The 14,742-nt window shown below is 38.5% G+C and overlaps 5 protein-coding genes across 5 annotated transcripts; 2 read left to right on the top strand and 3 right to left on the bottom strand.

The window, feature by feature from the left end:
- Window positions 1-306: 306 nt before the first annotated feature.
- Window positions 307-1,170, top strand: LHP1 (tRNA maturation protein LHP1; the record flags this gene model as incomplete). Its single annotated transcript, XM_022821125.1, has 1 exon — window positions 307-1,170. The coding sequence occupies one exon, from the start codon at window positions 307-309 to the stop codon at window positions 1,168-1,170; it is 864 nt and encodes a 287-aa protein (XP_022677520.1).
- A 378-nt stretch (window positions 1,171-1,548) lies between these two features.
- Window positions 1,549-2,376, bottom strand: KNH1 (Knh1p; the record flags this gene model as incomplete). The annotated part of the gene is made up of 1 exon (XM_022821124.1): window positions 1,549-2,376. The coding sequence occupies one exon, from the start codon at window positions 2,374-2,376 to the stop codon at window positions 1,549-1,551; it is 828 nt and encodes a 275-aa protein (XP_022677519.1).
- A 1,080-nt stretch (window positions 2,377-3,456) lies between these two features.
- Window positions 3,457-5,151, top strand: RSC9 (Rsc9p; the record flags this gene model as incomplete). The annotated part of the gene is made up of 1 exon (XM_022821123.1): window positions 3,457-5,151. One exon carries the CDS (start codon window positions 3,457-3,459, stop codon window positions 5,149-5,151), a length of 1,695 nt encoding a protein of 564 aa, XP_022677518.1.
- Window positions 5,152-5,496: 345 nt separating this feature from the next.
- RPM2 (ribonuclease P) lies at window positions 5,497-9,135 on the bottom strand (the record flags this gene model as incomplete). The annotated part of the gene is made up of 1 exon (XM_022821122.1): window positions 5,497-9,135. One exon carries the CDS (start codon window positions 9,133-9,135, stop codon window positions 5,497-5,499), a length of 3,639 nt encoding a protein of 1,212 aa, XP_022677517.1.
- Window positions 9,136-11,056: 1,921 nt separating this feature from the next.
- On the bottom strand, window positions 11,057-13,100 carry ERG13 (hydroxymethylglutaryl-CoA synthase; the record flags this gene model as incomplete). The annotated part of the gene is made up of 2 exons (XM_022821121.1): window positions 11,057-12,349; window positions 12,999-13,100. The coding sequence occupies 2 exons, from the start codon at window positions 13,098-13,100 to the stop codon at window positions 11,057-11,059; spliced, it is 1,395 nt and encodes a 464-aa protein (XP_022677516.1).
- Between the last annotated feature and the right edge of the window lie 1,642 nt (window positions 13,101-14,742).

The raw sequence follows: 14,742 nt of genomic DNA, 5'->3' as shown, positions 1-14,742 counted from the left end.
TAATTGTTCCACGCTGCCTCTCTTTAACTTTGCATCACACCAAACAATTTTCGACGATTTTTTTTTTTTTTTTTTTTTTTTTTTTTTTCATTGATCCTCCTGTCAGTTAGGAAAAATTCGATATGGCAAAGTGCATCGACAAAGTACAATTGAATGGTAACTTTGATCCTTGATTAGGTGTGCTTTTCTCGGGGTTTCTTGATTGTATCTGAGTGTGTTTTTTAATACTGGACTTCAAAGAAGGAAAAAGCACTTCAACTCTGTAGTGTACGTGCATTTGTCCATTGTTACTATATATTTACAGATATGTCATTTTCCCAAGAGATTCGTCGCCGTGGTTCTTATGCCCCAATTGACTTCACTGCTGAGGTGAGTAAAGCATGTCGCAAACAAGTTGAGTTTTACTTTAGTGAGTACAACCTTCCATACGATAAGTTCTTGCGTTCTTTGTGCGAACAAAATGACGGTTGGATTCCAATCACTACTCTTGCGTCATTCAACAGAATGAAGAAGTACAGACCAGTGGACAAGGTTGTTGAGTGCCTGAAGGAGTCCAGCATTTTGGAGGTCAGTGCAGATGGTGAGAATGTTCGTAGAAAGACTCCATTGGAAACAGTTGATTTCAAGGACAGAAACGAAAGAGTTTTGGTTTTTATGAACTGGAAGAAGATCGAAGATGAGGACAAAGACAAGTTTTTGGTGCTCCAAGAGGAACTCGAGGAATTTTTCAACAAGATGCTTCCTGTGAACCAAGTTCGTTTGAAGAAGGATCACAAGAAGAAGTTCAATGGAGTCGTTGAAGTTGAATTCAAAACCAAAGAGGAGTGTGCCAAATTCTTGGAAGACCACAAGACGGACTTCTCTTACCAGGGTCAACCTCTCGAAGTGGTCACCAAGAAGCAATACAGTTTGGCTAAGAATGCTACCAGATCTAAGAACTTTGGCGGTTCTGGTCAAAAGACCAGATCTTTGACTGGTTACAGAAAGAACATTCCAAAGAATGGAGAAGAATCCAAGACTGAGGAATCCAAGACTGAGGAATCCAAGACTGAGGAAGCCAAGCCTGAGGAAGCCAAGCCTGAGGAAGCCAAGCCTGAGGAAGCCAAGACTGAGGAAGCCAAGACCGAGGAGACCACCTCACAAGAAACTAAGACTGAGGAAACCAACTAGGCCTCAGACGGATAACCCATTCGCATTAAACTCACATAAAATTGAGAATGAACTCGCATTCAAAAATCAACATTACTGGAACCATATATAGATAGGTATACGCTTCTGGTATATTTAAACGCTTTTTTTGTAAAATACAAGACTCTGTAAAAGAGATGAGTGTAGTAACTTGCCATATTTTGTGTTATAGATGGATACATATAAGATTACAGAATGCTTGAAAGATGAACAAAGCATATTTTACCGCTCCAGGACAAATAAGCCAAAAAGCATAACCAGGAAGAATAGACATTTGTTGATGTAGAGAGTAGTCAGTCAATAAAGGAAGAAAAAAGATAAATGTACTATAAGATAAAATAAAATAAAGTCCTTTTTTCTCTAAGCTGCAGTTGCAGTTGCAGTTGGTGATGCACGTGTCGCCAGCGCTCTCTTAACGTTCAACTTTCTGACACTCATTGTCTGTCTCTTCTTTGGATCGTACCATCCACCGTTGTCACTTGGGAAGGCAGCCGGGGTAGCATAATTGAAATCCGAAGTTATTATGTATGACCAGCCCGGGGTGATGGTAGTCTTTTGTTGCAAACTGTTCAGAAGGGTTGCATAATATGATATCGAACTCGTTGGGTATTTCCTGGACCATGTCCGCATGGTCACAGTGGATCCAGGTTGTAGTTGCATTGGAGCGAATCTCGAGATACCGGTTTGTTTGGTGTATGGGATTGAGAAGGATGCAGAGTTGATAGAGGCCGCAGCAACGTTGATCTGTGGTGGTGGACCTGCGGTATCGGTAACTGTGGGGACCTTTGTAGTGAGTGTCCCGTCTACACCTTTAAGTTTCACACGGCCAGAATAGTGGATGGTAAACCCGTCATCTGGGAAATTTGCAAACACTTGAATGAAATAAGTTCCTTCTGGTGCAACATCCTCTGAGAAAACGGCATTATACGAATTTCCACTAATATCTGATGCCTTCACAGGGCCTAGCTCCTTGACACCCACGATATCATCGTCAGTACCGGTACATAGCAAGAACTTGTACGATATAACTTCTGATAGTGGAGGATTAGCATCGTCATCTTCCCATTTAACATTAAAAGTGACTTTACCACCGGAAGCAGTAATGGTCTCACCACCTTCAGGCGATACAATCGACACGTCAGCTATAACACCAAACACATACAAGAATAGTAGTAGCAGTACTCTCATCGTTCCCTGTTATTCTATCTTAAATCAATGTTAGATCCAGGTTCAGGTCGAATGTGCATAAATCGATTCAAAATGAGGCTGTTAACTTAAAATATATATGCAGGGTATTGCGTACTTATTTCTTCCCAAAACAACTTATATCCAAAACAACAATCCTCTGTGATGAAGCTTGTTCACTTGCACTACTTTTCCAGCTTATATCCTCGCGAATCAGTAACCTATCGTGTTTGTTTTTTTTCTTCACCTAAACACTTTTATAATGAATGAAAAGAATGCTAAACTAAATTAAATGTGTATGTATCCGTTCTTTTCTATATTTATGAAATGGAACGTTCGAAGTCTAGGCACATATAAAGAAAACGGAAAAGCAGCGAAATTGCTGTAAAAGAGCAGAAACGGGGGGAGGGGAGGAAGCAGGGAAAGAGAACAAGCAGGGCCTGACTACTACCCTACATGTAGACAGGTCGTGCGGTTGGGTGGGAGGGCCCTTAGGTTGGTAAACACACACCGCCTTTTCTCCAGCCAAATCTTCCTCGTTTCTGCTCTTTTTCTTGTACTTTCCTTTTTCGTCATATAGTACCTACATAATAAACAGCTGCTGGATAGATAGATAGAGGCGAAGGATTAGGAAAACGAAATCCGAGATCCAGAACTGCGAAAAAAACGGAAAAAAAAAAAAAAAAAAAAAAAAAAAAACGAAACAAAAAACACAACAACAATTATGTGTCATGTGACAATCACATGTTGTCTTCCCAAATATTACCCGGTCTTATATCCCAAAAAAAATAAAAAATAAAAAAAGTGGTGGTGGTGGTGGTGGTGATAATATTATGGTTACCGCATATTCTGTTTCCCATCAAGAAAAATACATTGTCTAACACTTAGAATGCTCAAGCAAGTGTTTTCTATTTACATAGATATACAGGTAGGAGGTGCAGGTACAGGTGTATTAAATATACAAAGTAAGTACCATTCTTTGATAAGGAAAGGGCAGGAAATAAAGAAAGATCTAAGTCCCGTGCTGCCTGTATTCTGCTTTGCCAATTGAGAATTGGAGCTTGGAATTTCAATATTGAAGAAATGTCTAGCAACTCTGCAACGCCTGTGATTAGCACAGAGGCAGAATCTGTGATCCCGGGATTGCACTCGCTTCCAGCTACTCAATTGAATATCACGAGAGAACAAACTAATGGTATCACGCCAAAACCAGGTGCAGGATTACAGCACACTCTAGGCAGTCTACAGATTTTCCAGCATTTACCGGTGAATGCCAAGCTTGGGGTTGATGACTTGACTCGTACCAAGATGGGGTTGCTGAGCGGCGTGGACGAGGAAGTGAAATTTGCCCTCAAGAGGTGTTTGAAGTACAGTGTCAGTGCGCCATATGTGTTGAGATTGAGCGAGAATCACGATTTATTATCAATTATTATACCATTTGTCACTGCTTGTAGAGAATATATTCCACAGCTTGTGGGTCCCGTTTCAAACCAAGCGCTTGAGGCTCTACAAAAGGGGTCTACCACGATGCTTCTTTTGCGGAACTTGGCACAGGATTCGGACAATACTTCTATTCTAGCTAACGATATCGAATTGAAGTCGTTCGTGTTGTTTATCCTAGAGTGGGCCAACACTTTCAACTCGGAAAAATCCCCCATCTTCCAATCTCATACCTCTTATTTCAGCGAATTGTTGATATACACATTAGACCTCATGGAGGCTATTTCGTCATACATTGCCCCGGCTAAGAAGGATGATTTGTACTTCCAAAATCTGTGCTTGATCTTCCGTTATACAAAGGACAGATATTGTGTCATTTCCATTCTTAGGTCGCTATCTAGGCTATTGGTCAGATCTAAATCCGATGAAGAAAGTGCCGCTGATAATCTCGATGACGGTATCTTGAATAAAATTGTTCAGAACCTTTTAATAGACCGCGATGAGGAGTTGATAATAGCTTCCTTGGACTTCTTGTACCAATATATCCTTCCGGGTTCCGAAAGAATTAGAAGATTACTCTCACAAAGGGAGAGATACGATATATTAACTACCATGCTTCCTGTGCTACTTGTCTATCGTGTTCAGACCCCTGATTATCAGTCCCTTGCAAACACTCACATTAAACTCATAAAACGTGTGAAACCAACTCCTCCAGCTCATGCACCAGAATTACCTAAGGGATTGCTGAAAGAACTATTTGAGTTGAATGAACCAATGCGCGCAACGTCGTGGTTGAAATGCTGTTTTGAAAGATCCCCAAACGCGGAAGTGACTCAGATCTTGCTGTGGAAAACATATGAACAAACCTTTAGTGAACAGGTTAAACAAACAGATAGAAAACTTATTACAGCTGTTGACTTTATTAAAAATGTATCGAATGCTCTACCTGGTGCTTCTGCCCTCGTAGTAGTTGATGAAGCAACGTCTAAGAAGAAGTTTGTAATAAGGGGTATTCAACCTCGTAGAAAAGCTCTCACCATCGATGAAGCAAATAAGGACATAAGCCAGACACGCATTGTTCAAAGTGACAGTGAATCTGACGGGTATGAAAGTACTACTGAGGCATCACAGATAAAACTACCAGATATACAGTTCCCAAACAAACTATCTGAAGTTTCTAAAGCCAGTGCATCTTTCTTGTCTCTTTTATCCAATGATACTACCGAAAGTGTATTACAATTTATTAGAGATACGAAACCTGCAATATTACATCGCACAGCCGATGTACCTCCATTGAATGAAGTCCTTGCAGATTTCATACATTCGACTTCAATATAAACACATATCGCTTATATAATGTCTTCTTCAATCGAATAATGTAACTATAGATCATAACTTAAATTAAATTAAATAACATAAACGATAACAAACTGATATAAAAACAGAAGTAAAAATTGGGGGGGATTGGTAAAAGATAATAAGAACTGACTTTGTCAGATAATTAAATCATAAGAATCCTTTCAAGGATTCATTTCATAATGTTCATAAAACTCGTAAAATAAATAAATAGAATATTCTTGCTTTCATAACAGGAAAAATGAAGAGCAGAATGAGAATAGTAATGATTGATGGTAATAATAACGAAAACGATAACGATTAAAACGTTCAAGGTTAGGGAAATGATTAAGGTAAGGATGAAAGAACAATATCCCTGAACTGTTGAACTTTTGTTTGATGCTCCACCAAGTTCTCCTGTTGATAGACATTCGAAATGCTATCTAATAGCTGAAGTAAAGTTTCCTTATTCAACTCTAAAACGCCAGACTTCATGAAAGTGATGGTCTTTATCTCATGATTCAAATAGAACGATGAGACAATATCGTTGAAAAGATCATCAATTAAGATAGGATTGATTTTTTTCCAAATATTAATCATCTGTAGCATTTCATCGCTATTAAAAAGATTCATGCGCAAACTTACCCTAAATCTGACATAATTTTGGAGTTTTGTTTCATAAATTCTGAGAATAGAAGCGTCTTCTAAATCGACAAATGACATTGAATCTTCAATATTGTTTAACATTTGTTGTAAAATTTCCTTCCGAACGCTATGGTTATTTTGAGAATTCCGAGAAAAGTAGCCTGATTTGGTAACGCGTTTGTAACAATCTATAATGTTGGAAAATGAGTTAAAAGATGTAAGCACATTTGCAAGTTGCAGTGTATTTTCAATGTCAAAGTCAATCCTAGGTGGATTACCATTGAAAGAGAGCAAGAACATAGCAAATGAATACTTATCGTAGGTTTGATGGCTTACAATGTCAGGTGACGATTTCAACAACGACATTGCATCGGCAAAGTTTCCACGATTTATTAAGTACTCGGAATGAATTACAGGAAACATACCTGGAGGAAGTGTATTCTTAAACTTCTTTAACTCGCTCAAATATGTACTGTAATTTCCTAAGCGAATGAGAGATTTCAAGACAAGGCAAACATCCAAACATGGGACAGTTTTATTGAAGTCTAGAACTGCATCATAATCTTTATTCCTGAAAAGAGTCTTGAAAATCGAGCTGATGGTATTGCTATACTCCGCTTGTGAAGCTATACTCTTAAACCTATTAGGGAAGTCAATTGACTTGATAAGAGATTTGATATCAGTGGAATATAGTGATAGACGTGACAATGATTTATCGGTCAATTGTTTGACAATAGTTTCACTAAATAGTGGATGATTCACAATGCAGTCTTCCAATGAGTTTCTAGGACACTTTACAACCATTGTATTACAGATATACTTCAAAGTTGCCTTATCAGGGCAGAGGCTGATAGCATTTGTAATAATATCAGTGGTAATGTACTTTAAGAATATCAACTGTGAGTAAGTGTCATAATCAAATAGATAGCCATCGTCTGATAACCTTTCAAATTGTTGTATCCCTGTTCTCGAATTCCTTAAAAGCGGACCAAGACTTAATGGATAAGATTTATCCCAGTCTCCAGGATGTTGGAAATAATCCAATGTATCAGCTGACATATCAACCATTTTCATTGCCTGTACTGTAATCGGTGATACTTTGGTAGCATCCAAATGCATACGTTTATAATTGATGCAAAGTTTTTGGAATTTTTCTGCCATTTGCTTCTTGAATTCCAATAGCATTTCATTTTGAATATTGAGATAGTAGGTATCCAAATCATACAATCTCGAAACAATTAATCCGTGTAGATCGAGATTGGAGGCATATTCCTGAATTAGTTGTGGGGTTTTCCAGAGTGTTTGGAAACACACGATAAGACCTGCAAAATTTATCGTAGCTGCATTTTCCAAGTTGAAAGATTCGCAAGCAGACTTGAAAAATGGCATCTCCGTGACCTTTTTCAAGACTGGTTGTGACTGATACTCCTCAACAATCGCATTCAAAAAGTCAAAAGTGGAATTCTTATTGATAGAATGAAGTTTTACACCGTGGGATCTAATGAAACGAAATAGGTATGGTTCTGGGCATTTAATTCCTTTGAAGTAATTAAAGATGTAAGGGTATAGACCTTTCTGGAAGGTATACTCTTTGATTACTGACTCTTCAAGAATTTTCATAATGAATTCATCGTCTTTTTGCCTAAATGCATAAGTCAAAATTGTGCTAGGCATAGATTCCAAGCCACTAGGGTAAAGCAGGAAATTCTTTATCATATTTGGGTCCTTTTCGGAGGAGAATGAGGTTTCCATTGCAAAGATGTAGTTGTATATTTTTTTCACCAAAGGCCAGTTAGTGTTTAGGGAGTTTGCAATCATAACTAAGTAAAACTCATAAGAGAATTCTGGAACCCACTTCAATTTAGAGAATTCAGTCAACAAAGAGTATGCTTTATCAGAATTTATTTTTCCGACAGATATTAGGAAGTTGGAAAGGACAAGGTATGTATTTTTGTTGTGTCCATTCTTGCTCTGAAGGTCAATTAATAGCTTGTCTAAAAGTTTAGTAGCAATTCCTAACGAGCCAGTTTCGGTAAATGCCGCTAGGATCACAGCATAAACTTCGTATTGATGTTCTGCCAATTTTGGGTTCTTCAGTAACTCTGACCTGAAATCTTGATATAAATCCTTGACCGCTTCATGTTCATTTAACATCTTTGCGTAGGAAAATAGGGTGATATAGTAAACTTCATCTTTAGTATAATTAACATTCGAATCGATAAAGTTCTTAATATAGTTGAATTTGACATGCCCTGGATACAAATTGACAGCTAGTAGGAAATCGTTTAAAAACTGAGAGTCAAACGATTTGTTACGGTTGAGGCTTGAAACGAAAAACAGGTCTATCGCTATTTTGAAGAAATCAAGCCCATTCGTATTATGAAGTTTAAAAGCTTTTATTGACCCTGATAGAAGTGCTCCAACCACTAAATGGTAAATCTCAAATGAAGGTTTTAACTTGTTTTGGATGATATCTTGATAGCAATTGAGTAACTCGAACATTTTATTATCGATGTTGTTTTGATCCATGTCACGTTTACAAATAGACGTTAGGACTTGTTCGAAAACCGGTAGTGGGGGAACGATTTCGTTTCTTTTTAAGGATTGGTAAATTGCGTTTACTTGGTTGTAGTTACGAGACTTCATGCAATCATCTATTAGCTTTGACTGGGTAGCCAAGAAAGCATCCTTATTTAAGGTTACCTCATAATCTGGTTCCCATGCAGGAATCGAATCATCTAGTCTAGTGTCTTTCAAGCGTTGCAATAACCCTTCAAGACCTCCCTGTTCTTCTAATTCCTTGCGATTATGCTTCGAGGGATCCACATCAAGTGCTTCGCTCTGAATCTGTGTTGGACTTACATTTGGGCCCTGATTTGGTGGCGGTTGAGTTGTTGTCGTTGTTGTTGAATAGTATCTAGTGCTGAGCTTTCCGTTAATTAGATCCGTTTTTTCATTAGCTGCGTATGTGAACGATTTAGATCTTTGTTTCTGGCCTTTATTAATATTCACACCTGTACCCATTTGATTACTCAAACGACGCTCATGATGTGAGAAAAACTCATCATCTTTCTCGATATCATATTGTTCTATTTGTTGCAATTCTCTATCGTTTTTCTGTAACGCTCTTTCGACATTGTTATAGTTAACGTTGGCTCCTACAACTGGATGTGGGGTAGCAGAAAGTATGTTGTGGGGCGGTATTGACGAGTCTAAATTAACAAGGCCTTGATTCTGTCTCAAATATTGGTATGAGCTATCAAAGAACGATGTAGCAGACTTGTGTGCTGCGGAATGGTATCCTTTGCAATAGAATTTATATTTCAACGATTTAAAATGCATGATGAGGATAACAGAATAAAACCGCTCTATAATAAAAAATTAGCTCTTCAAAACAATCTACGGTGGTGTTGTTGATGTTTTAAAATTGTTAGGGTTTCGATTAGTTACCTTTTCTCGACTTTAGAGATGGATATTGGAACTCCGATCTGCTGGTTACTTGGCAAAAAAAACTATTGTTCTCCGGATAAATGTAACGCTGAAAGGTTTAACCCGCGAGTATCGATATGTTTGGGATATTATGACAAGAGATGGCTCTTTAACATATATATACCTCTTGTTCCAAGGGGTGCTGCTTAACTGTAAAGGAAAACAAGCTACACTCTGTAACTTATTGAAGCACTTTATGACAAAGATCCCTGGTAACTAAAAGTGAATGAAGGAATAGGAAGAGCCAATACGTTTCCTAGTATTAGTCTCTCTTGGTGGATATCGATAAATGAACTTTTAAAACGGGACACCTTGCACAGTGGCTTTGTTTGTAGTTAATAGTATCTTGTTAGTATGACACAATTTTCGAAATGGTTTTATACAAATGAGAAAATACGCTTGGTTTTTTTTTTTTATTTATTTTTTTCAAGCGTTTCCTTGCCGATTTGAAAAACAATCATTTTGATATGCTAATCACTACAAAAAAAAACTGAAAAAGTTAATTAGCGAGGAATAACTAGTGCTAAAACATGAAAAAAAAACGCACTTTATTATGTCAGCGACAGGAAAAAAAATTCAATTATCTAGTAGTATGCCGGGTATCGCACTCAATATTAAGGCGCGGACTTTTGTAAGAAGGGTTTAGAACAGTTGACGATCAGTTACACCAAGCATAAAAGGATGAAAGCAAGGGTTTCTGTGCAACAATACAGCACACAGGGAAGTCTGTGTGCTGTTCCTATGAGTGACTTGTTTGTTACAAGGTTTGTGTGTACGGATGTTATTCTCAGTATTATTTTTTTTTTTCTTTTGATGTTTAAGTCCGTATGGGATATTCTGTGCTTCCCCGCGAAAAGAGTAGAGTTTTCATTCCTTCTACCGTTTTAGGACATGCGCATGCAAAGGAAAGATCCCCGGTTCCGTTGCACAAAGTAGCCGATATACCCATAAACACCTATACAGCGTGGATCCTAATTGGCCAATCCTATATTCTGTGAACTGCCCGAGGATGAAAGTTATCCTCTCTAGTGAGGGAGGTTTCATCCAGCCATGAATGATGTTTAATAAGCAAAAGGATTAATTTTGCGATTACAAGGATACATACAGAGTTATGTGCTCCTATGAATACATACATATATATGTAGATGAACTAGTTGGGTTGTTTGATGATGAGGCACCATATTATGCTAGTAGTTTTATGCCATTTTTATAGTGCTTGTCCAAATTGATTGAATGATTGATAAAGAGAAAATATAGAGCAGTTTGAGACGCGTCCGTACTTGATCAACATGAGCTAATTGGATCTTTAGAGACAATAAAGTAAAATAAAAAATAAAAAAAAAAATAACTGTACCTGATCTGCAATATTAGAAGAAGATACGTTTTCTGCTTTGTTTTTTTGCACTCCCATTTTGCTCACTACAAACATGTCTAATAAGGATCATACAAAAGACAATGTTGATGCAATGCTAAACGTTCATGATAGTCTATTAGGACATGAAACCATCTAACACAGCAAGAACTCTAGGGTTTACATTAGTTTCTATTTGGAAGCTTTGTTATTATTATTTTTTTTTATTATTATTTTATGTTCTATTCTAGTTACCATATTGAAGGACCTCGAATCGCAGCAGCAATGAATAAGTGATCGAAAAACAGTAGTATACTCTCTCGTATACTGGCTTGCATCATACTAAAGAGATATCAAAGAAGAAAGAAAAATATTGAATAAAGGTGCGCTTTCAGTATCGCCATGAAGTTTTCTATACCACCTCTATTCCTTGATGGCATAGCTTCTTCTGAATCTGTCATCAACCTTGGACAAATAGTAAGTACCTGGAGCCAAGTGTTCAATGGAACCGGTTGGCTCGAAAGATTTTTGTAGATGGGCCTTTTCTCTCAATAGGATGGCCTTTTCGTAGTCTTCTGGAGTTTCAGTCTTTCTTGACTTTAATTTGTTGTCAACATCCAAAACATCAACGATGTGCTTGATGTCTCCAACAACCTTACAAGAGAACAAAGATGCGGCTAAACCGGAACCGTAGGAGAACAAACCGATACGCTTGTTTTGTAGAGCATCAGAGCCAACGTAGCACAATAGAGAAGAAAGAGCCGCGTAAACAGATGCAGTGTACATGTTACCAGTATTGGTTGGAACAACGAGAGATGGTGCAACTCTTTCCTTGTGGAAAGGCTTGGCGACGTTAACAAAGGTCTTTTCCAGGGTCTTGTCAGCTAGAGAAGCGTCGTAGTCCATAGTAGCCAAAGAAGCGTCCACCTCTGGGTATAGCGAAGGGTTAGCTCTGAAGTCGTTGTATAACAATCTACCGTAAGATTTGGTGACCAACTTACAAGTTGGCACGTGGAAAACGTTGTAGTCAAAGTGTTTTGTTACGTTGATGGCATTTTCGCCAGCAGGAGCAGCAGCTAGACCCTTAGCGATAGCCTTCTTGGAGTAAGCTTCGTAAGCCTTGTCTAGAGCTCTAACGTAACAGGCCAAAGAGAAGTGACCGTCGACGTATGGGTATTCGCTAGTGAAGTCTGGCTTGTAGAAGTCGTAAGCGTGTTCCATGAAAGAACCTCTTACTGGGTCGAAGACGATTGGAGCATCTGGACCGATCCATAGGGCAACGGTACCAGCACCACCGGTTGGTCTAGCACTACCCTTTTCGTAGATGGCAATGTCACCGCAAACAACAACGGCATCACGGCCGTCCCAAGCAGAAGACTCGATCCAGTTTAGGGAGTTGAATAGGGCGTTGGTACCACCGTAACAAGCGTTAACGGTGTCGATACCTTCAGTATCGCTGTTACCTGGGAAAAGTTGCGTCAACACAGACTTTACAGACTTGGACTTGTCTAGCAAAGTTTCGGTACCAACTTCGATTCTACCGATGTTGTTTGTGTCGATGTTGTAGTTTTTCAAAAGTTTTGATAGAACGGTCAGAGACATGGAATAGATGTCTTCTCTGTCGTTAACAAAACCCATGTTTGTTTGGCCTAAACCAATGGTGTACTTACCAGTGGAGACACCATCGAACTTTTCTAGTTCTTCTTGGTTAACACACTGGAGAGAGAGAATATATCGAGAGTGTCGATGAGAGTACCGATCGACGACAGCACGATAATATCAATATTGTTAGTAAAAGATGGGCGGTTTGTCATAAAGACAGAAATAAAACACAGCAACGGTAAGTCAAAACAAGAAATAAAGTATCTACGAGGAGAGAGGGGGAGACGACGGACGCACACACGCGGTGGCGTTCATGCCGGCATGGAATTCAACTATTCAACAATTCAACTACCCATCTTGCTTCCTATCCCTGAGCGGGACTCGGTTGTAGCCTTTCTTTTTAGTTTTTTTTTTTTTTTATTTATTTCGTCGTACCATAGGCGGCAAAAGAAATGAAAAAAAGAATAGCAATACACGTTTGAAACAATCTTGGGAATTGAATTTTAGCCGCCCTCCTGGAACACCAAAAAGGGAAAACACACACATATATGGCGTGTATTCCTAGTATGTCTCTTCTCTTGTGCTTTTTAATTATTTATTTTTGTTCTGTTTTGTTGGCTGCATTTTCTTCTCGTATAGAATCCCAAATGCATCACAGCCGCTGTTGATTTTTCGCCAAAACGAGGGAGAAAAAAAAAGTATGGCTACTCAACAACACGCCACGGCGCATTGGCTCCTACTACTCATGTAATTATCAACATACTTGAGATGGAATGTAGATTTCGATACCCTTGATACCGATGTTTTGAGGTCTTGGTGGTTGGTCCACGGTCTTTTGTTTCTTAACTTGATCTTGTTCAGTCATTTTGTTGAATTTGGAATTTGGGTTGTTATCCGTGAATATTATGGTAAGAGTACAAGTACGAAACTAGGTATAGTTCGAATTCTAAGTGCTCTTGGAGTATCTCAAGACTTAAGACAAAAACTGCAACCAAAAGCTGAGAATAAGTGGCGCGCTTCTAATTAAAAGTAACACGAAAGTTCATAGCAGACTTTTTTTTCTTAAATCCCAGCTCATTTAAATATCAGGCGAATCTCTTTAATGGAGAGAAAGTAGGAAGAGAAAAAAATAAAAAAAAAAAAAACAAGTAAAAAAAAAAAAAAAAAAAGAACCTGATGAAAACCGAAAAAACGAAAAAAGCAGTTCTGGATAAGAAACGATCGTAGAAAGTGTATGAAAACAAACGCTCTTTGACAGAAAAAACACAATAGAAAGCGTCGTTTAGCGATCGTTAAGAAAAAACTCAATGGGCCCAGCTAGGTGATTCAAGCGTGCATTTGGGCGGAAGAGCAAGAAAGAAAGGAATAAAGAAATAAAAAAGAAGGGTAAGCGCAGGAGTATCCTTGCAACTCGCCCGTACACACGTACACACATACATACAATACATAACATTATCATTTGGTTTCCAACAACTTCCTGAAACGTTGCTGCCGCTGAGGAAATCCCAAGCCAAAAAAAGGTCCAATCTTAAGTCAGCGTTGTTCGCAATTGGTAACGTAGGACTTTTGACTTTGAACTTTGGGCTTTGGCGTTTATTTGCCACACACGCACAGACACACACACAAATACATACATACATACATACGAAAAGGTACAGTGTATTAACTGTACAATACTTAATTACGAGTGCTAGGGGTACCTTCTTGTTGTACCAAGTGTATGACAATTGTAATCGTAATAGTAATCTGCTATCCAATATCCAATCCAGCCTTGAATTTGTCCGACATCTCGTTCTCCAATTTTCTTTCCATTGACATACATGTACAAGTTTGAATCCCTTTTGGGCAAGATTTAGCTATAAAGGGGAAGAAAGAAGGGCGCGATGGTGTGATTTGCAGTATGGCCCGTTTCGCTGTTGCTTTTGAATGCTGATGTGCTTGCGGATGTTGTTGTTGCGTGTAAGTAGTCACTGAGCGGTTTTTTCCGTCCAGGCAAAAAAAAGTACATACATGCAATTAGCCGCTAATGAGATAGCGAGTATAGCTAGCGCTGAAAAGTTTGTGGGAAATATTTCAGGCTAGCATCACCTACCGAGCATACGTGCTAATAGATAGCTATGGTACAGCTATTGTATTAGATACTCTCTTGCAAGAGTGACAGATTGGTCTTTTTTTGGGCCATAGCAGCGCAATTCAGAACGAAGGGAGGAGTGCTGCGAATATAGCTTGATAAAAGGCTCACTGAGATAAAATAAAAAATGAATTTGGCCATTTGAAATGGTGTAGCAAATTGTTCTATACAGCACGTCAGTGTTTCTGGTGCTTCGTGTTCATGTTCATGTTCGCCTTCGTATTCTGCTCCCACGTGACCATTATGTTCTCCCACACTCACACACTTCTTATTTTATTTTATTTTATTTTATTTCATTTTCACTTTTTTACCAGCTCTTGCTTGTCCCTTGCACATCAATCGCTTAAAAAAATATGAAAAACATATAAGCTCCATA

The sequence above is a fragment of the Kluyveromyces marxianus genome, chromosome 6 (genome assembly GCF_001417885.1).
Source record: "Kluyveromyces marxianus DMKU3-1042 DNA, complete genome, chromosome 6".
NCBI classification, from domain to species: Eukaryota; Fungi; Ascomycota; class Saccharomycetes; order Saccharomycetales; family Saccharomycetaceae; genus Kluyveromyces; species Kluyveromyces marxianus.
This window is presented reverse-complemented; position numbering and strand designations above follow the sequence as displayed.